Here is a 21,458-nt window from a genome sequence, read left to right as displayed (position 1 = left end):
GGTACACAAATCACTATCGAGTAAAAATCGCTGTCGCGCATAATTAGACACAAAAATAACCGTACTGACAGCTCAGCGTTAATGGTATCCGCAATTCTGCTAAATTGTCATACGCGATTAAACTGTAAAGATAAATCTGACGAGATTTCTCCTATGCAGCGTTTTCCGTTGCTGGAGACTCGAACGAGTAAAGCCCGAGCGCTGTGATATTTCTGCGAATATAAAGATCAGCGTCAAGTATCGATGGTGATCAGAATTTCCGACAGCTCGGTTGCCACGAGCGTTCGCCACTCCAATTTCGTTCTCCTCGAAGGATGCAGTCTCACCGCAAAACGAGCGCGTTACGTTTTGCGAATCGATGAGGAAAGCGCGAAAGAGTTGGCGGGGCGGAAGGGGGGAGTGCGTTTTTAGTGTCAAGTAGCACGAATCGGAAGTGCATGGCAGGATATTTTCTCTTCTCGATAGCCAACAGACCGGGCAAGAGAGAAAGGTTGTCGGGAAGAGGGACGACCTTGTCGAGATGCAAACCGGCTCTTTGAACGTTTATCGAAAGAAATGCGTATCCCGCGAGAGCGTGGAAAACTTCGTGTCTATTTCATTGCTCCATTATTTATGTACCGGGTGTCTCGTTAATAAATACATGCGAATTAGGTTTATACTGTTCTAGGAAAAATTTGCTCGAGTTACGTTTACAGTTTCGAGGGAGAAATTCAACGTCGATAAAATATCATTCCCTGCCATACGTTCAGGAACTCACACGATCTTTAGGTAATCTTTAATGCTCTAAATATTAAACGCATTTCGTTTATCGTCCGGAAAGTGAGCTGGATTCCTGTTAAACCCAATAAAACAACTTTCTACTCTGTAAAATACGGAAGTCATTATTCATTGAAATTTTTAATGTTATTTAGCCAAGCGAACTTTGCTTTGGTGGTGAAGGATTATGGCAGGTATAAACTCCGACAGAAAACGAGAAGAAACTCTGATTTTTTACGATGTTAGAAAAGTTCCTTGCGGTTGAAAAAAAATGTGTAAAAATATTGGAAATTATCAAATCACTTTTCAACCAGGAACTTTTACAAATTCCAGTCACATTTAATGGCGTGAGTCAAATAAATTTGTAAACATTTTTTCAGTTTTCGATCAGTTCATTCAAACTGAGTTAGAAAAATATGAATCTTTCTATTTTTATCGCAGTGTTTCTTAACCACTGCTTTTTCTGGCGCAGGTCAATAATAGAGTCGTAAAAACTGCTCTCAGCTTCGGAGTTGAGAAAATAAATTGTTTTAATCCGTTAAAAATTGTTTTCATGAGATTAGTGCCGGTAATGAAAAACGAAGCTTTTCAAGTAGCGTGTAAATGGCGATGTATGATGGAATTAATAAGTTTGAGATTGGAATGTCGAAACGAAGATTCGTTTCAAAACACTGCGGATCGATGTGGACTGGATCATAAATCTGGGCGAATTTAAAGCGATCTTGTCTAGGTCACTTTCTAGTAGGTCAATGCCAGAGTCTGCAGAGTCGTATGGAAGCATCGCATTTAATAACACAGATTTAGGGCATTTTATGTCAACATGCACAGTCTCAGATCGATCAGAATGAAACTTGAGATCGTTGGATTCAGCCAGGACGATTGTACCGCTCGAAACAGTAGCTCAAGCGTGCGTTGTATTCTCAGGCGAATTCCAATTGATATTTAGATCGTGCAGGTTCCACATTTTCATGCCAAGTTCGTCGTCTTTGCAATCGGAATGAATAACGACGACTCGCAATGTTTTTATGGACGTAGTGCTTTCAAATTCGGTCTTATTATCATTTGAAATCAATGCTCGTAGCACTGAGTACGCGCTATTTTATCAAATGTTCGTTACATTATGCAGAATTCAAAATAATCTGCCGATGCCACTTCGTGCTATGATTTACTTCCGGAATGTCCTTCGTAGAAGTAATCGAGTCGGTTTATCATTTCGAGCTAGAAGATTTGAAACTTCGATCGAATAATTTCACTCGTTTTCGGAGCAGGAGAAAAAAATTTAGAAACTCCAATACAATTTGCCCGCTCTAATTTCTTCGACTTTCCACGCAAGGACGACCTCCTATTCGTCTCATCGATCTCGCTTGTCGTTTTCTGCATCTTCGGTATCATTCACAATCTTTTCCTCGCCGTTTTTCTCATTCGATCTCGGGTATCATAAGCCAACTCTTTTGCTCGCTCGAGGCTCCGGGTCGTTCGAAATATTCTCTCTTCGTAACCTCAAGTTTCCAGTTTCCATTTCACTGGATTTGAGGTGGAATGAAAGTTCATCCGAGACGAGGGTGGATCAGATAAGCCTGGACTGGAATACGGATGTTTTCTAACATCGCGAGGATAAAAAGGTTTAGAAATCTCTCGTCGAATCAAGACGGTGATCGAAGGTGCAGGCTACGAGGAGCAAGAAAGTTGCAAAACCGTAGAATTTTCTCGGTCATTTTAGATGTTGCTCGAAACCATAATCCTTGGTGTAATTCGATTCCATGTAAGCTCACCTAATGATATTGCTGACACTTAATTGAAACTCGTTCACCGATTAAAATCAAAAGAGGATCATTAATCTTGAAGCACTTGACCTGCGGTGACTCACTATCTAATCTAATCGTCGGGTTTTAACTGTTGATCTCAAAGATGCTGAAGTTCATCAACAGCTGCGAATCGATACTCAAATGTTTTATTAAAACACTCGACATTGCTTTCTTCCAAATGATTCATATTATTTGTGTCACCACATCGTTGCAGTTCCTTCCATCTGCAGTTCGAAGATTAGAGAAGTCACGATGGCAAGAAATACTTCATCGTGCTACAATTATTTTTAAGGGGTCTACCCTAATTAGAATTTTCAAAGAATCGATTTTTTTAGGGCATTTTTCGAAAGTATATACATATTTATAAGTATCGTGCTAAACTTTTCTAGAGATCTGAGCAGTCTAAGTGTACTTTTGAGCGAGGTTTACTTGGCTGTCTGAGTGTGCCAGGAACCTGCTTTTTTTTAAACGCGTTTTTATCAAAATTACGTTTTTGGACGGCTCGTTGATAAAATCTCCGAGACTGTTCAACGGATCCCAACCAAAATTTTATCACGTGTTTTTTATGACTATAGCTAAAGCGCGTATAATACGAATTTTGAAACTTTGAACGGAATTATTTTTTTTTTTCAAAAAGCGTTGAAAAATACGTGCTTTTTCATAATTTTTCGAAAAATGGCCTCCATTTTGTCATTTTTGAAAACATTAAAAATCGTAGGATATGCGCTATAGCCATTTACTTATTGAATCTAAAAGCACTTTTCTTTTTTCTCCGATCATCCATTCCAGAGATTCTATCAACAGCGCACAACCATCTTTGTTTTGGATCCGTCCTCTCCTCCATTTTTCTGTACGAAAACTGAGTAAAATAAATATAAATTTTTTTTGTGTATTTTAAGAGTTTATTTTTTAGGTCTAACACTTTTTATATCCATATTTGTAATTTATACTGGTCAAAAAAAATCGTGAAAGTAGTCTATTTTATGCTCGTCTAAATAGAGTAGACCCCTTAAAAACAATGAAAGGAGCCTCGATCCAATGCAACTAAACTCCAAGAGAACATAAAGCCTTGCCTGGTCAAATATTTTATTTTTAATACTTAGTGTCGTGCCTCTAAATCTGGGCTGCAGGGTGAAGGTTCGGTTTACACAGCCCTTGGACATAATCCGCTACTTGAATTACATCATACATAGTTCAGCTGTTTTAAGGCGCCAGGAGTACCGTAGATGACGAACCGTTCTCATTTCCTTCGTTGGCAACGTCATCGATACATGGTCAGATACGGATCAGTTCCATTCACTTCGACGTTAGGTTGCTCATTAAAAATCTAGCAATATTTCAAACGAACTTAATATCGCTATAGCTATGGAATTGTTCCGCATTTTCCTCAGGTTTGCTCGTATTTCATTCACTCAGTGGCATTCCAATCGATACTCGTGTTCATTAACAGTCATGCTTGAAGTGTGCTGCATGCGAAGGTCGATCCTGTACTCTGTGCTTTGGTTCATGTACGCAGATTCGTTGAGTGAACCATCAATCTAAATTTTACACGAACTTCACACGTTCTATTGACAGCCAATTAAGTTTGTATTATTGTGTAAATCTAATTGGGTACTCATTTCGACTGTACGAGAGCGACCGAAGGCCAATGACCTGGAGGCTTTGTCTGCTAACGAAGTCACTTTTGTTCTTCTGTGGGGGAATAACTCTTTACGTTGATTTTATCTCGAGGCCTCGATCAATAGTTACACAAAATCGCGGGGAGCAAGACGAGAAAATGGGGATCGATTATTGAGGAAGAATTTTTGTTTTTATATGAGCGTAGACTTGATGAAGCATGAGGAAGAAATAATTTGCGGTGATGATAAGAATGAAGAGGCAACAAGTATGTAGGAAGAGCTCAATAAAAACGAGTATAAAAAGTCATTCGAGTCCCACGTAATCGGCATCGACGAAGGATTAACGTCGGGTCATTAGAAGAATATTGCCCAATCGACTATCAACTTCGGACGTCAGAATATGTGTACGGAAAAGCGAATTAAATGCGATTATATTGTTTAGCAGGATACTTTACACGAAGCAGAGTTGAATGATTATATTCATGGGTTTTTTGCATTATTTTTATCAACGACGATTCATGCTTCTTGTCACGAGTATCGTTCGATAATTAATTACAAATGTCCGTACCGGCAACCGCGTTGCTCATACATATGTCACCGAATATATCATGCTGCGTGTGCGATTCTCTCTGTTCAAGTAATCAATCACTCCGCACGCATAAAATAGTTATTCCAGGAAAAAAATCACACCGATCAGCGAGTCAGGATGTAAGAGTGGATCACGATCATTGCAACACGAAAAATTGCAATTAATTCTCATGAGATTGAATCTTATGACGCGGTGGCATTTTTTCTTTGAAACAAGTGCTAAGAAATTCAAACGTTTTTATGCACATGGCTTTTTTGTGGTTGGGTTTTTTCGCATTGAAAATCATCTGACTTCTTGATATTGCACAATTGACATAATGTTCTTGGCCACTTGTACTGCCTTATCACTTATCTTAGAAGCGTTTTGGCAAGCGATAAAATCAAATTCAAATAAACATCGTGTTTAATACAATTTAATAATAGCACGAGTTCCCTGACACGATTTTTTCGTAATCTTTTATTCTACCCGACTGACTGTTCGATTTTTTTGAAACACCGATAAGATTAACGCTCGAAAAATCTTTCGTCGATAATCTCTTAACGAAAATAAAGTTCGAGTGTCCATTGTACGAGCCCAAGCTGTACAGAAATGGCATGTTCGTAAACGGAGAATTGGAGACACGTTGAGGAATCTCAATCAATGAGGACAATACATGAAAGAACGATTGCGCACTTCCGGATATGATCCGAGGGTGTTTCAGTCGTGACTTTCAATCTATTTTACATTCTTCGTCCCTGCTATAGTTGCGGGCTCATGTTACACTGTCCGTGAGTGTGTATTTATTCCTCGTGAATATATACCGGTCAACGATGACCGGCTTTAATTACTGTTTGTCTTTACTGTGCCTGTCCCAATTGGCCTAACGGCTCGCCGACTATATTCGTACGAAGCGAACGGTGCAATACGTGGGTGAATATATGTACAAATGGCGCATATATCAACTTATGAATATACGTACTCAATTGCCGGAGAAAAACAATTGTTTGACCGAACAAATGTGTAATTGAAGGCTCTCTCGATTCATGACCGAACAATTAATCCATCAACGTTCTCCAACTGTTTTTATTTCTCATCGAAGAAGTTTTGACGTGAAAAACAAAATAACGTTTCGATTTTGTACAAGCAGTAATCAAATGCTTTATGACGAACGGACTATGATGCTTGAAAATAGTTGCGGCCCCACTTATGACCTCTGCTATTAGTTTATTGTTGCTACTTCATGAAATATTTTATGATTCACTCTGTAAGTGCCCTCAATTCTTTTTTCCAAGTACAGCTTCGAGTAAGAGGTTTAAGGATGCTCCGGCAGGAATGTTTGCAAAATTTCAATCAAGAAATCCGTTTCTCAGAGCCTCATAAAAATGGCTCACAACATTTGTTTATTTGCCTTGAGAGCTCTTGAGTATTTTCAATAAAAATCTTCGCAAAACACTTGTGATATCATAACCGCACTTAATATCAATGGAAAAAAACGTCCTTGATCTTCTTCTGCGAATTCGAATAATAAATTGATGTTTTTATAGTCAAGTGGCGGCGGACTATGTTACGTAATTGATTCAAATTTTTGAGTAGTCTTGAAGGATTGTTGCTAAAGAAGTTCGATTTAGAATCAGCGATCGAGGTTGATTTCGGAATAGTATTTACAAATTATTATCCATTGCACCTTGAGATCTCGGGTGCTCGGTTGAAATCGAAAACCAGATGTTGGCAATATTTAACAGCGCTGGTGAGTGAGCCGCACAGTAATGGTTGAGACACTGGCTCGCTTTTGAAATACCCAACAAAATTATCGCCAAAAGTATATTGACCATGACAAAAAGAGCCATTAAAAAACCGATTCGCCTATAATTTTACGATTGTCCGCTTGCTCGAACGGAAGATTCCTTTCATTGATGTCTCGGACGTTTTTAACTGATAATCGAGCTTATCGGAGCCCCTTGATAGAAATTCTATTTTTATCAAATCGCGCCTTTTGAAAAACGCATGCGAATCATTCAATAGGATCATGCGACCAAGAACTGAGCGGTCTATTTTTGGTCGTGGATTCCACGAAGAGCAAGTTTAAGCTCAATATAAATAAAATGAACCACGTTATGAGCGTATAGAGATTTTATGAATTTAAGTGCCGTCGAGCTCGTCTCATTTCATGTTATCGATATTGTGATCTTTTCAATTCCCATTCGCGAGGGAAACTACGTGTAACTTAGTCGCAATTTGATGAAAATATATGACAAGAAAGTTTAATTGACTGCAGTTACTTTAACGATAAAAGTATCATCGAAGGAGGACTTAAGGCATCCAGGGTCCTGCTTTTTCGTAATCGATTTCTGGCGTTTTGAATAATTCAATTTAATGGGATATCGGATCCACAGAAGAGATGAACTCGAGCTTGCGAGCCATCCGAGGTTTACGTGCGCCCGTTCCACGATTCGCCATGGCGCTTACGATCTCTGTGATTCCCTGGCGCGCCATGGTAGAGCGACGACCTTAAAACTCACTGCACAAATACTCTATAGCACGTGTAGTTGAAAATGAGACTGACCTCTGGCCCATCCCGTAAGTACGTTGCCGAGATAAGCGACCTTGTAGCACGGATCGTATTCGGTTATAGATGCATTGCCTCGGTGTCTCCTCCACAGTCTTCCGAAGCCTCGTTTAAGTGACCTTAGAGTTCTTTGACCGAGTTCTTTGCTCGAGGAAGAAGGATGGTGAACGGAGTCGGTGACGGAGGAGGCGGCGTCTTCGAGCGGCGGTGCCGCGACGACATCACTCGTCGTCTTCATTGTTGCTCAATTGTGGTGATTATTTAAAAAAAAAATAGTTTATTCCATATCGTATAAAACGATTGCACAAATGATCGCCCGGTCACTTTCACTCGCGATGAAAATTCCTCGTCGCCTTCACCGCGACGGTCACAACCAGTTGGTTCTCTTCCTACATCTCAAGCAAGGAACATTAAGAAATTTCACTGAATTTGAAGCACAGCTTCGTTCGCTTTTGAAAAGTTTATTTTCTCGGGCTCCCCCTGTTTTGCTTATCCGGTAAAACGCTTCAGAATTTCTTTCAGACTCTCGGCGCGCCCATCGATTCGATTGAAGTTGATGACCCGTACCGGAAACTTGACATCTAGTTTATCTTTCGCTTCCGTGCAGATTTTTAAACGTCCGTATAGCTCAAGCACTTGGAAGCGACTGATGGAAATACAGAAGATGATCGAGCCCAGAGAACGACACGTTTCGTATCTACACCGTTCATCTTTAATCGACGACAATGATGATTACGAGGGTACCGGGAAGACGACGCGAAGGACACTTGCCTAGCTTTTCTGAACGTCCTCTTATCGCACCCTTCTTTTATCTCCTTCCTTTTTGTACTGATACTCTTCTCACTTGATTATGCCGTACGATCTGCCCACGCTGAGGACCCTTCGCTATCGATTATCAACCTTATTCTTCTATGTTATCCCTTGCTCCTTCGATTCTCCATCACACTCGATTTTTTCGGAATTCCTTGGGATTAAACTTGACACATTTCGCCTAACTTATCACAGGCACGATTGGGAGCTTCCTTCGGTAGAAAAAACTGCAACATAAGAACAAGGGCACTGTTATTTTCATAAATTATCATTCAATATCCGTCAACTTAATCACGGATAAATGGCCAATCGAGACATCCTGGAAAAATTCGTTTTAAATGTCTCTTTTAGCATTGTGCAGAGAAAGACAATTGATGAAGGGTCCGTTGATGAAAATGCAAATGGTTTAAATGGCAACTTGAGGCAAATTTTTACAAAGCCATGCGATGGTTTACTCTTCACTAATAGTTCAGCTTTCAGGCTGGATTCGTGTCTCTTGACTTTGAACCCAGTCAAATGTGTTTTCAGTTTCGTTAAAATATTCATGAATTCTCAATTTTTTTTTCTCTTACGTTTCGTTTTATTTCTGGCTAAAAAAATATTCTTGCATTCTAGATATCCTTGTCCCCTGAAAACATTGAAGGTTTCACAAACTTCAATTTGTTGTTTCTTTCCATAGTTGAGAAATGGCTGGGCTGCTATAGCAAGATCGATCACCGGATTCTTAAGAAGGGGTACTGCTTTAGAAAGTCAAAACAATCGATTGTTTTCGGGCATGTTTTCAGGATAGACGGAAATAACTCGGCATGGCGAACTTTTTGGTATAGTTTCAAGGATATTTCAAGAGAACAAAAAATTTTTTTTTAATCTAAGAAACACTAATTTGTACATGATTTATGCGCTAAGTCTGATTGCCGAAGTTTCTCAGTTGCGTACGATGTGGAGATAGTAATTATTGTTTGCAACAAAAATTCCAAATTTTATTTCCATTTTTATATCATTTCCTTCTATATGAACCTATAAAAACCCGAAAAAAAATGCGAAATTCCATATTTACAGCACGTTGAAGTGTCTTTCTTCTTCTTTGGTAGCGTTTTTTCTCTAACTCGCTAAAAATATAGAATTTCGCATTTTTTTCGGGTTTTCATAGGTTCATATGAAAGGAATATATATATGAAAATGGAAAAAAAAATTGGAATCATCGTTGCAGATAATAATTACGATCTTCACATCGTACGCAGCTGAGAAACTTTGACAATCAGACTTTGCGCATAAACCATGTACAAATTAGTATTTCTCACATGAAAAAAATGTTTTTGTACTCTTGAAATGTCTTTGAAACTTTACCGAAAAGTTTACTATGGTGAGTTGCTTCCGTCTATTCAAAAACATTCCCGAAAACAATCGATTTTTTTGACTTTCTAAAGCAGGATCCCCCCTTAACTTTCTGTGAACTCGACGTCAGCTACAGTAATGAATGAATTTCTCAACAGATTAAAATATAGAAAGTCTCTGATTATATTTAGGATGCCAATTGAAAATAATGACTTTATCATTTAATAACTGAAGCTGATTTACTCTCGTTCTGGAGTCTGTATCCGGGCGTCTTAGTGTGCCGGAAACTACGGTTCATTTCTCGTCACCGGAAATTCGCGGTTGACGCCGGACGGCGATTTGTTTTTATGAAATTCCAATACAAAACTGCTTCACGCAGTAAATATGCAGCAATCGTTTTAGAATGTTTATAGTATTGAAGTTTGCATCATAAGAATGCGAGAAAATTTTTTTGCCATGCATTCATTACCCAATCATCGTGACTTTTTCAGCAGAGTTCGAATCGTAAATTTTTTCCAATTCCTTAACCATTGAACAATAATTGCGAGTACTTATGAAAATATTTCCGTCAGTTTTAGCGTTAACAAGAAATTATTTTTTTTGCATACAAAATCAGTGGCTGCAAGACTCAAAGATAAAAGAAACTTCGTATGAGCCATGCAGAGCTAAAGTTTGAATCAAAAGGTTCAAATTGGACAGTTTTTTTGACTGCTGCCGCATTGTAAAGTCTCTGTGAAGCTGGTCCCGAATAGTTGAATTGACGAAACGTGATGAGAGATCGACACGAAGTAACGTTGAATATTCCCATAATGGGAAAATGTATTCTCTGTTTGCGTGCGCTCTATTACAAGTTCATTTTGTGATTTTTTTCGGTTTACTTTGCTCGAAAGACGTACGACTACGCAAATAATGAAAAAATTTCGGCCACGAGGAATCAGTGTCACGGAGCATTGCGTACGTGTCGAGAATCCAAAGAGTTTTGTATTTTTCTCGAGTTTCGAGATCGCGTATATCGCTTTGTGTGGCCACAACGAGTGACGAGCTCGGTATACTTTAGTTGGCAATGAAATGCGCCAGCGTTTATTTTCTGTTGTGGAGACGGAGGAACAGAAAAAAATGGAGAGGTACGGCACATACAGATATCCATATGCATCTGCATACTGGGCTCGTAATGCATGGCCAATGCTAACGAGAAGAAAATTGTGTTGACCCCTCGAGAGACCGCAATGGAAGAATTGTGACGCCGAGAACTGCACAACGCTCTGCCACTTAAATGCTTATGAATACGTTTTTTCCCCTCATTTCTTTTTTCTGCGAATGTCTTTGGAATTTCGAGACCTTTGGGTCATCATACTTTTACGTACAAGGTGAAACAATTACCATTTTTTTGTCGATCGAGTGTCTTTATCGGCTCGAACGCAATTTGAGTTAAGGACGATCAAAGATACCTGGAAAAATCATTTCCTCAATGAAAATGAATTCATTTCGAGAACTTTCCACCCTCGATTCCCCAGTGTTTCGTACCGGTGGTCTCTATCGAAATTTTCGAAACAAAAAATACCGGCGAAGCATGGTGTGTCGCTTGAGATTGTCAACAAAGATAACACCCTTCCGAGGCAATTTATTTTCGTAGCCGAACTCGCGAGTAAGATTAAGGTCACGTTCATCCTTCGTGTCCATACCAGCCGACATTCGTGAAGGTAAACGTGCAGGAAAAAGAAAAATGGGGATCAAGTGCCACTTTATGAGTTTTTTCCCTCACGAGTTTTCTCATTTTGCGCCTCACCAATATTGTGGATAAGCTCAGCGGGTGATTGAGCTTTAATAAAAGGTTATCCTAGGTCTAACCAAAGGGTAGGAAGAGTCGAATAAATGTCGAAAGAAGATTCATCGTTCCGTGACCGTTAGCGTGAACTCTAACAAATTCGAGGACCTTCGTACGAGCACACGAGCCTTAAGGGCGTGAGATCAAAGGGGCTCCCGTATTCGTGATTGTAACTTTGAACCAGCACTGCGCAGCCATTCTCGCATTGTCGATTTTACGTTTTAACAATCAACGCGAATGTTAAATACTGGGGATCGTTGTTCTCCTTTTTAAAAGCCCACACTGTACTGTCGAATACGTGCAGCCAAAGTAGCAAGTGTGAATGTCAAGACGGACTCGAGGAACACTTTGTAAACGACTCGAGAGTATTGGGCCTCGAATAAACGTCTCACTCATTCTCAAGAAAATATATGGAAATGAGCAGGTTTTTCCTCAGCCACAAAAGTCGGAAATAAAAGAATTTTACAAAATGAATTCTCGCGCGTGAACGAAACAAGCATCACCCAGTAGCCGTTTATTTAGCTGACCTCGGCCAAGCTAAAGTCAGAGCCCTACGACTCGAGTCATACCTTTGAGCACAATAGACCGCTTCGTGTATTTTACGCAAGGGCAAATACATGCGCGATCGATAATTGTGCTAGGTTCCGTCTATGGGACGCAGTACGATGGCCGACAGGTTAAAACATGGATACATATCTAAGTGTAACGTGCCCGTATAATCCTCCACTGATATGAACACACACACACACATACAGGGTTCAAGTATCACGCGAGAAGACACAAAAAGGATCGATATAAGTGCAGGTGACTTTTTCCTCAAGAGTCTCGGCTCGAGCAGCGTTCAAAGTTAAGAATTATTAAGCACTGCATCGTGTACGGGAGCGAGAGCGAACGTAATATTTGATAATGCAGTTACGAAGTTTCGTTGAGTTTCACACTTGTGGCAATTAACGTCGTGTGTGTTATTGTCATTTTTTCAAATTGCCCTCAAAAACGGTTACACGGAAAATTTTAACCTGCGGTACAATAACGATTTCTGTCAAACTTTGCCAATTTTCTGTGCATATATATACTGACAATTACCATAAATAAATGATTTCTTGAACATTGAACTGCTTAATTACGGTCGAAAGTATTTCGACGAACATCAACATTCGCTGAGCCTGAGAGCTTTGGGTAATAAAGACGAAACATTTATTTATTTCCATTAGAGTCGTCGCTTACTTTCAAAGTTTTATTGAAATGTTGAGCTCGGTAGTTATCCGTATACTTTTGCATTAGTTTGTACCGCGCGAGTTTTTATGACTAAAAAAAAAGAATTCGAGCTTGATGTCTCATCTACAGAAGTTGTGACACTTGGATAATCCTTATAAAATGGAGTCTGGTTATTACAGACCCCACATCGAACCAGCTATCAGGATATCACGGTTATGATAGCCACGCGCTTGAGCTCTCGACTATTCACTGTGCCGGAGGGACAGGTTTATTTTTAGACATTCGCTGGTTGCACTTGAAAGCTAGCATCCTCATATCACGATAGATGGATGGACGGTAAATCGACCAGTGGGGTTGGTTTATTACTTATAAACCAATCGGTTCGTACTACCTGATGGCTTCGTTTGTACAGGTCTCTGTGGAAATTAATGAAGTGTAAAAATAGCTGGAGAACTTGGGGATTACGCAATTGCATGATCGATACCTGCTGGCACCGGTCACTCGACGAGTGCGATTGGAATCACTTGGTCATTAGTATTCGGTTCGGAGCTCTGGTGGGGTATTGTACATTCTAATTTCAATGTAGACGAACGAAATGAATAGATTTTTCGCCAAATAAAATCAACCTTAAAATCGTCACGGTATAGATTTTTTTGTTTTGTTGAGTTCTCTTGACACAGCCCCATCAATTACTGTGGCCTTCACCTCGTTTATTTTGGAGCTCAATCATTTATGAATAAAAACAAATGCTTAATGAGCAGAAGAGAAACTGGACATTATGTCTTGCAAAAATGGAGACTCATTGTACATTTGTTCAATTTAATTTATGAGTATAATTGAAAATGAAATATGAAATTTTCACACCTTTTTTCATAAAAACGGAGGAAATATTCTGAAATTAAATTTCAACTAGTTGCTTCTTTTGTACGATGCAAACTTCAATTGGATATTTTTAGTTGGGCTCGGGAGAAATATAAAACAACTGTGCCAACAGCCGGATCTGAATTTCCATTAGAAAGTATGCTGGCACAGGCACAAAGAAACAAAGTTGAGAGAAAATTGGATCGGAATTAGCCAGTTTTTACAAATAACGTTTTTCCAGACTCTTCAGCAGGAAGAAATATTAACGGGACTGGTTCAAGACCGACCTTGCAGAGGAAGCGTAACGCAGAACCCCCGTTTACTTATTTATCCGAAATTGACGGTTTTCTCTCTCTTTATTAGATCGAATCTAAGAGCTTAATATCTGACGGAACCGAGATTCTCCATAAAACATTTAACGACCATTGAAATTATATACAAAAGATGGAGTTAATTAACGTTTCAACGCGCAGCAGATTAGGAAAAAAAAATATTATTGCACGTGCCGGAAAATTCCGTGGCATAATATACAAGTGAATCTGAGCTTACGGACACGCTTTCTAATTGGACTGGAGAGCTGACTTTGCGATTGCTTTTTTTTGTATTGATTTAAAAGCCATTAGCGTCAATAATATGTTCAAATGGATAACGAAAAAAAGGTTACTCCTCTATTCCGATGCCGGTCGATGGCAAATTTCTATCGTAAGAAAACGAAGAGATTTTGAAAGTTTCGATACGTTATAGTGAATAAAACTTGAACAAATCGTTGCAATCCTTAAAGTTTGTCCTGTTTTTACACATTTCGACTTTCTAATTACTTCCAAACGTTCCGCCCCGATCAACCGAAAAAATTCAATCAGAATGACACAAACGTTCCTTTCGAAGGATATCACCAAAGTATAAAGACACGTGTTCTATATTAAAGCATCGGCGAAAGTTTCGGAACCGGTAGGAGAGTCAATGGCCTGAGTGGATATGTAGCGAACTCGTTCGTGTTGTGATAGTTCATGCGCCAATAGTAAAATGGCGGACGAGTTATGCGTGCGAGGTATCTTTCAAAGTAATTCGCATTGAGATTGCATGTTTTTTAACATTTAGCGTTGTATTTACCATGTTGTTTGTTTCGTATAAAACCGTTATACTTTTTCGCACGTAAGCGATATCCTCTCGAGCACCATCTTACGAGTCCATTGCTCGTCGTCCTTTCCGCAAATACACAATGATTAACAAACGATAAAGATTTATTCGTTATTAAAGCACTTTTCTTTACGGTTAATGATAGTTTGAGGTTCCCTGATAACGATAAGCACAGTTCCGGGGCCTCTTACGGGCAAAAATTTTCAATTATTTCATTTACAATGTTGAGTTTTTATAACACGGTACTCTATGGGAGAACTCACGATAATATAAATTGTGAAAAAATTTTACGCTGTTCGAGCTTCGGAAAAGTTTATATCGTGAAGAAAATTTTTGACACAAATTTTATTGCTTTAAAACAAACATTAGCTTACGGGGCTTTTAAGATAGAAAATACGAAAAGACTTTAGTTTTTGACGTCGAAAGCGGATGTCAGTCGTTACGTTGGGCTAACTGGTAAGAGCTGATTGAACTTCGGGCAAATTCGGGAATCGCGGGAATTTCGTCAAATTTATTTTTGAAACTGACTCGCGTGCTGTCGTCTAGTAACTTTGCTTTTTTTTTTTAATGAACTGACCATTCCTTTATCTCGGGGCCATTACGCGGATATAAACTTTCTTTCGCACAATAAAAATGCTCCCTATAGGTTATGCGTATTTAAGGAGGTTGAAGCGTATCTTATGTTAAAATTATTTTCCAACTTTGCACATAAAAATTTTTAAAACAGAAAGCTTAAGACAGTATTAAACTTCTGGCGGGATATGCCGATGGTTCACCGTCGTGAAATTGAGATATTTATTGTTGAAGTTTGCAATTTTTTGAAAGCTTCCATAAGAGCCCATGTTCAACCTTGTCATTTTCGACAATGAATATCTCGATTACCAGGCGGTGAAACCTCTTCAAATTTTTCACACATAATTAAGCGCTATTCAACAAGATTCACGTAAATTTTCAATTCATTATTTTGGAATAATAAAATCTAATGTATTTTTCGTATGATGTCCTATATATATCGCTTCAACTTCCTTAAAGTGTCACCGGTACCGACTCAATCATTGACTAGTCAAGTTGACGTATGGATTTTTTCATTTATGATCTTTTTTAAAGCATTTTATTACATCCTAACGATAAAAATATTTTCAATGTAAGTGTTTATTCGATTTTATTAATAATTAAGACTTGGAATTAATTAACATAAAGTAGTTGCAAACTTGACTAGTAATAGAACAGCCAAACTACTTTAATAAAAGAAGAATCGTTTGTTCATATGGGAATGTAGGAACGGAGATCGCCGTATAGCGTTAAAGTCCGCCCATGTTAGTATTTTATTCATCGGCGTCGAGACGCCAGCGAACAATTCTTGCTATTGCGCGTTTCCGTGTTATACTCGAGCGATGAAACGGCAAAGGTCGTTGTAGGATTGACCAGTTTTTGTGAAGTTAAAAAAGCTAATAGCCACGATTATTTTATTACTAACAAAGTATAGTCATACTCGCTGGTAAAAAGCCACAGATAAACAGCTGTTTTTTTTTCAAAAATTAAGAATCATAGTAGTTTTTAAGGAGTTTCGGTACAGGCGATACAATGTTGCCATGCTAAACCATGCTAAACCATGCTAAAAACATAAGAAATTTCAAAAAGTTCAGATTTTTATAAAATTTTACAAATTTTTAAAGATTTTTCTTCTACACAGTTATCGATTAATTGATCACTAAAGTTCACGCGTATAAGCATAGCGTTTCCATATATATAGGTATACATTCCGGGCATAAGAAATCTGCTTTAATGCGTAATTACTCGATAACTAAAAGTAGAAGAAAATTTTGAAAAAATTTGTGTTTTCGCACTTGATGTTGAAGAACATTATCACCAAATTTGATCAATTTCTTAATATTTAGACATCTGTACCGAGTAATTGTTGAGAATCACTTTTTTCAGAACAAAAGAAATAATCAGACGTCACTTTAATATCTTCACGAAGAAGGAAATATAGCAGAGGAGAAAATAAGTCTCTATAGTAATTGCAACAAACATTAGACGAGAAGTATCGCTAAACTTTCTCACGATTAAAACCCTCTGCTCCGAGAAAACTCGCACTGAGAGAAAGAAACAGAGATAAGCGGAGAAGAGGAGGGAGTTATCTCTCGAATCCTTACGAGGGGCGTTGAGTCTAATTGCAATCCCCTTTTGCATTGTCCTCCTTGCAATATTTAAGTACAACATCCACCCACGGAATAATTCGCACACGAATGTTCCACACGTATATACACGAAGTGTGAAGTGACTCATGCGCGATTTGTGGGTGGCAACTGCACACAAAAGTGAGTCGTGCTTCACAGACTCAAGAAAAGGTGCAACAGAAGCGCGACGCTCAAATAAACAGAGAAAATGTGATAATTTCTGATGAGATGAGTGGAAGAAAGCCTCTTTGACGGAGAATCAATCAAAATATGCAAAGGACTATATAATTTTTTAATGAATTTTCAAGGATAAGCATTCGCTGTGGATGAAAAATTGCTGGAAAGTGTCAAGTCCTTTTGGTACGGTGCATCAAAATAATTTTTTTTGTGCATAATTTAAACGTGGCGTATATTTTCAAGTTTTCGAATGCATTTTGAAACCAAATAGATTTCGTAATTGTAATGGAAGACACAAACTTTACACTTGTTTTCAAGTTTTACATTGTTCTACGCTCAGTCGAAGCGAAGAATGCAGTCGTTAATTATTTTCGCGTGTACAGCAGTGGTCGAGAAGAACATAAGAATCACGTCGACCAAATAAATGAAAAAAAAAAACACTACGAAGAAGCGGTGCGTTTTTTCAAAAGAAATAAGAAGAAATCTTAGTTTTGAGATCGCGTGAAAGGTTGTTTTGTTATGAACCTGGGAAATAAAGAGGTTTTTGAAAGAATAAGATTATCCACCAAGGTAATTATTGAAGCAGTGAAGATGCGATTTCACTAGTTTCGAGGTTCCTAAAATTGCTTTTCTATCCTCCTCGAAATGTCAGAATAATTTATGCTTTATTTACTCGTTGATAAGGATGGCGACTTCCGTGATAAATAGCCCGAGACATATTCGCCGAGAATTGCAATTTTTGCTAAACATTTCGATCCTGAGCACCGTTTTTCCGGTCTTCCTTTCCCCCTGCACAATTCCAAGAGTAGGATCGTTAATTTTTGTTTCACGTTCGAGTATACTCTACACTGCACAAGCAATCGTATACACGAGCGAATCTTTCTGGTTTTGAGTTTCCGGCGTTGAATAACGATTAGCAATGACAGGATCAGCCACACAGTGTGATGGAAATCTTAATGACCCTTTCCCGTCAGGTGCGCTCACAGGTGAGCTTACGACTCGACGACGGTGAGAAAGGATCAGGTTTGCACGAAGGTCTATCGTATTGTGCACACGTTTCAATTTATTTCGCGTACATCTGTATAGAGTTGTGCGTATGATCGAAGACGAGTTGCGAAACAATATGCAGGATGAAATACGTCAATGTAGCCTTTTCCTGTGAGGAGTGTCCTGACGCCGGTGGCGCGAATCCTTCAATAAATTTGCCACGGAGCGTGCGAGCAGTGAAGACGAATTGAGTGGAGCGGTTGAGATGCGGTTCAGTCGAAGTGTGTCTATCGGCAGGGATTCCAATAGCGATTTTATTCGTTGTGTTGCTAGAGTTAGACTTTCTATAGACGACTAGGATCAGTCGGTTGTGCAGCTGCACCTTGAATTAAAAGGTAATTCATCGGGCTTATTTGCCAGCGAGCTACGGACTTTCGCTGCTGCTTCCATCTCGCCGGCAAACAATGCATCAAAAAACTCATATTTCAAGAAGGATTGACCGATGCGCCCCGTAAATACGGAATGAAGGGGAGCGCGGCTTTCGAAAGAGTTTGTCGATTCACCGTCCGTATACCATAATTATACACCATCGATTCGGCATTAAATAATTTAACGCGATTTTTAATGGCAAATAATCGCATTCCTGTACCCAGGCATTTGTTCTTCGTGGCGGTCCGCGCAGCGCGATATCGCTTCACGTGTGCACCGATTCACGATACACGTTATTGTATACACGCTGTGTATACGCTGCTGCGCGTGCGTGCATGAAAGTACTTAGACTTCCCGATCGCTACCCGTCCTCGCTATATATACGCATGTACAGAGTACATTGAAGTAAACGTACACGCGACCAGGTGGTGGACTTGGGCGTAAGAGAGCAGCTCGAAATATAATTCTTGCGAGAACCGCGAACAACGAGGGAGAAAAGGGAAGAAAAAGAGAAGAAAGAAGGGCGAGCGAGCTCGAGTGGGGAAGCGCGCTATTCTCGATCGCTTTATTTCATTGGTTGCTCCGATGATTATAACGAAGATGGTAAGAAAACGATGCGACCCATATATCTACCGCTCGCCCTTCGATGCGAATCTGTAAAATTGTGGGTATAGGAAGAAATATTTTTTGCACTCCATACACGCACGTCACTCGTTGCGTGCCCGGGCATTGCGAGCCTGCCTGTTCGTTTGTCTTTCTTGCTCTATTTTTTTCGTTGTTTCCTTCATTTGTTCTTCACCGTTTTATCTTCGGGCGAGATGAAAAGTGAGAAAAAGCTGCGGGAGAAGGTCAAAGTGATTGGGCGCAGCAAGCGTTTATCATCCTTGTTCCGACCGCTCGACTACATGCAGGTACTCGAGAATCATTAAATTGTTTTCATCCGTACATTCGATCGTATGCTGTCAATCACGTTTGCAATCGTCCGTTTTTTAACACACATTTTTTTCAATTCTTTTTCATCCTCTTTTCAGCATCTGCAAGTCATTTATTTCGGTGCTCGTTTTATTATCTGCAAACCTTTGTGTAAGCGTGTGCCTTGGATGGGAAATCTGCGAGGAAACTTGGCGAAGATCGTTGATTTCTGCGAGGACCGTGATAATCCACTTGCGTGACCTTTTCAATCCTTTTTGATATTCGACATTTGCCTCCAGTATCTCACATTACTCGCATCTCCTTAAACCATAAGTTCCCGGTCTTTTTCAAGCAACTAATCGGTGTGTCCGTGGAACATGCATTTTATAGTATTCCGTGCATCAGTGAACTTCGCAACGGAGTTCAGGAGAGTCTCTCGAGCGCACTACTCCCGATTTCGTCACGCTTTTGATTTCTCTGGTTCCCATGTATCTTGGACGAAACGCGTTTACCGACAGGGAGTTGTTAAAAACAAAGAGACATGCAGCGGGAAAAGATCGCGATCAAAGAATATAAACCAGGAACAGAGGAGAATGCCACATTTCTAGATGTCCCAAGGTGTATCGCCAGAGATTTTCTTTCTCACGGCACTTTCACACACGAGTTAACCGCATATATTCAGAGCTGAAAACACGAGCCATACGTCGAGCATGTATTGACCAATGGGTTTTGCACACGCATCGAACGAGCAGCGAACCTTCCCGACGAAAATTCAACACTCAAAACGCGCAACGACTAATTTTTCCCTCGGCACTAGCGTCGTGTCTCCGATCGTTTCCAGCGAGCGTCATAATAGTTTCGTAAAGTTTATTGACGACCGTTAAAACGATGTAGGAAAAAAAAATTGCGTAAGTCATTCTTTACGAATATTATTACACCTGCTGAAACTCTCGGTGTTCCGAAAGTTCAACGCAGAAGTATGCGCACTTTATTCTGTTCTAATGTCCTCTTTAGCAAGAGACAAATGTTTCGGCATCCCAAGAGACGTCAGCTAACCTCAGCGTCCTTTCAATTCGATTATTTTCCCTTGTTTCCTTTCTACCAATCCATTCCACGCACTCTCCGACAGAAAATTCGGTTTACAAACACTTTCAAATAATATCGATCATAAAGCTCGTCGTGGATGTGCTTGCTTTACTGATTGAATGATAATTTCACGAAGCAGCTTCGCTTCCGCTCCCATACATAAAGTGCTTTCAACTGAGCTTTGATTTTCCATTCATTTTTCATTTCCACGCTTCGACACACGTTCCCATACGAGAGGAAACATACTTTCTTGTCATACTTATGCTTCTCTCCTCTGCCGAGCATTCCGGCTATTACAGGGTCGTCGCGGGTCAGTGGTCAGTCCCCGCATGGACGCGACTTCCCTCTCTGGATGTAACTTTTGCTACAGCCATTCTGCTCTCGCTAGATTGGAAAACTGCGAAAAACCTATTCCTTCTACCGTGGCTAATCACAGGTGCATTTCTCCGGCTCGCAAAGCTATACGCCGTTTCACTATAAGAATTTAAATATGAACTATGTCGAGCTGTATCTTCGAACGTCTTCCGCCGTCGGTGGAGCTTAGGAATGTTTCCATTTTGTCTTATGAATCATGCTAATTCGTCTGAGCCGCTTCATGAGAAGTTTTTTTCTAAAGTAACACGTGACAGAGCCGTTTTCCATTGTTCGTCATTCGAAAAGGCAGATTTTCAAATTCAATTGCGTCGGTTCCCTGAATTCATGGAATGGAAGAAAACCGTTCTAAAATCTCAACACACAATGAATCTGACTAATGATTTATCACTCCAAGACAATAAATATCATTCATTTTGATATACAAGTTATTTTAAATAAAGACTCGGAGGATTAAAAATTCATTGGGAGTGTGAGCTCGAACACACCATCGTCCTCGGATCAAGGCAATCTTGATAGATTTATAAACTTTTCGAAACGAAAGTTGAAACATGTTTCGTGTTCGTTGACAAACATTCTCGATCAAGAAGAGGCTCCTTTAAAAAAATTCTGCTAACCGTGTTGTCGGATATTTTTCTTGCACGTGATGTGCATTCGCATCGCGGTCCATGCAATTTTTGCGAAGCCGTTGAGTGTTCAAGGATTCGAAACACTCGAGAAATCCTGATAGAATCGCCTGATTTAGAACGCGAAATCAGACGAATTTCTGAAAACCCGGTGAGCTCCTAATCCGATCATATAGGTTTGATCTACTTCCG

The 21,458-nt window shown here is 39.6% G+C and overlaps 1 protein-coding gene across 5 annotated transcripts in view; it reads right to left on the bottom strand.

Annotated features, from left to right (window-relative positions):
- Positions 1–21,458, bottom strand: part of LOC122407663 (general transcriptional corepressor trfA) — a 48,171-nt gene that overhangs the window by 12,741 nt on the left and 13,972 nt on the right. For 3 of the 5 annotated variants that reach the window (XM_043414007.1, XM_043414008.1, XM_043414006.1), the window contains exon 2: positions 7,312–8,351. The exons of the other annotated variants lie outside the window; for them this stretch is intronic. In XM_043414007.1, coding sequence (XP_043269942.1) covers positions 7,312–7,552 — 241 coding nt within the window. In that variant the 5' untranslated portion in view covers positions 7,553–8,351. The remainder of the gene's footprint in view (positions 1–7,311; positions 8,352–21,458) is intronic. 5 annotated transcript variants of the gene reach the window in all.

Source organism: Venturia canescens, chromosome 3, assembly GCF_019457755.1.
Source record: "Venturia canescens isolate UGA chromosome 3, ASM1945775v1, whole genome shotgun sequence".
NCBI classification, from domain to species: Eukaryota; Metazoa; Arthropoda; class Insecta; order Hymenoptera; family Ichneumonidae; genus Venturia; species Venturia canescens.
Note: the sequence above shows the minus strand (reverse complement) of the source record. Positions and strands in the feature narration are given on the sequence as shown.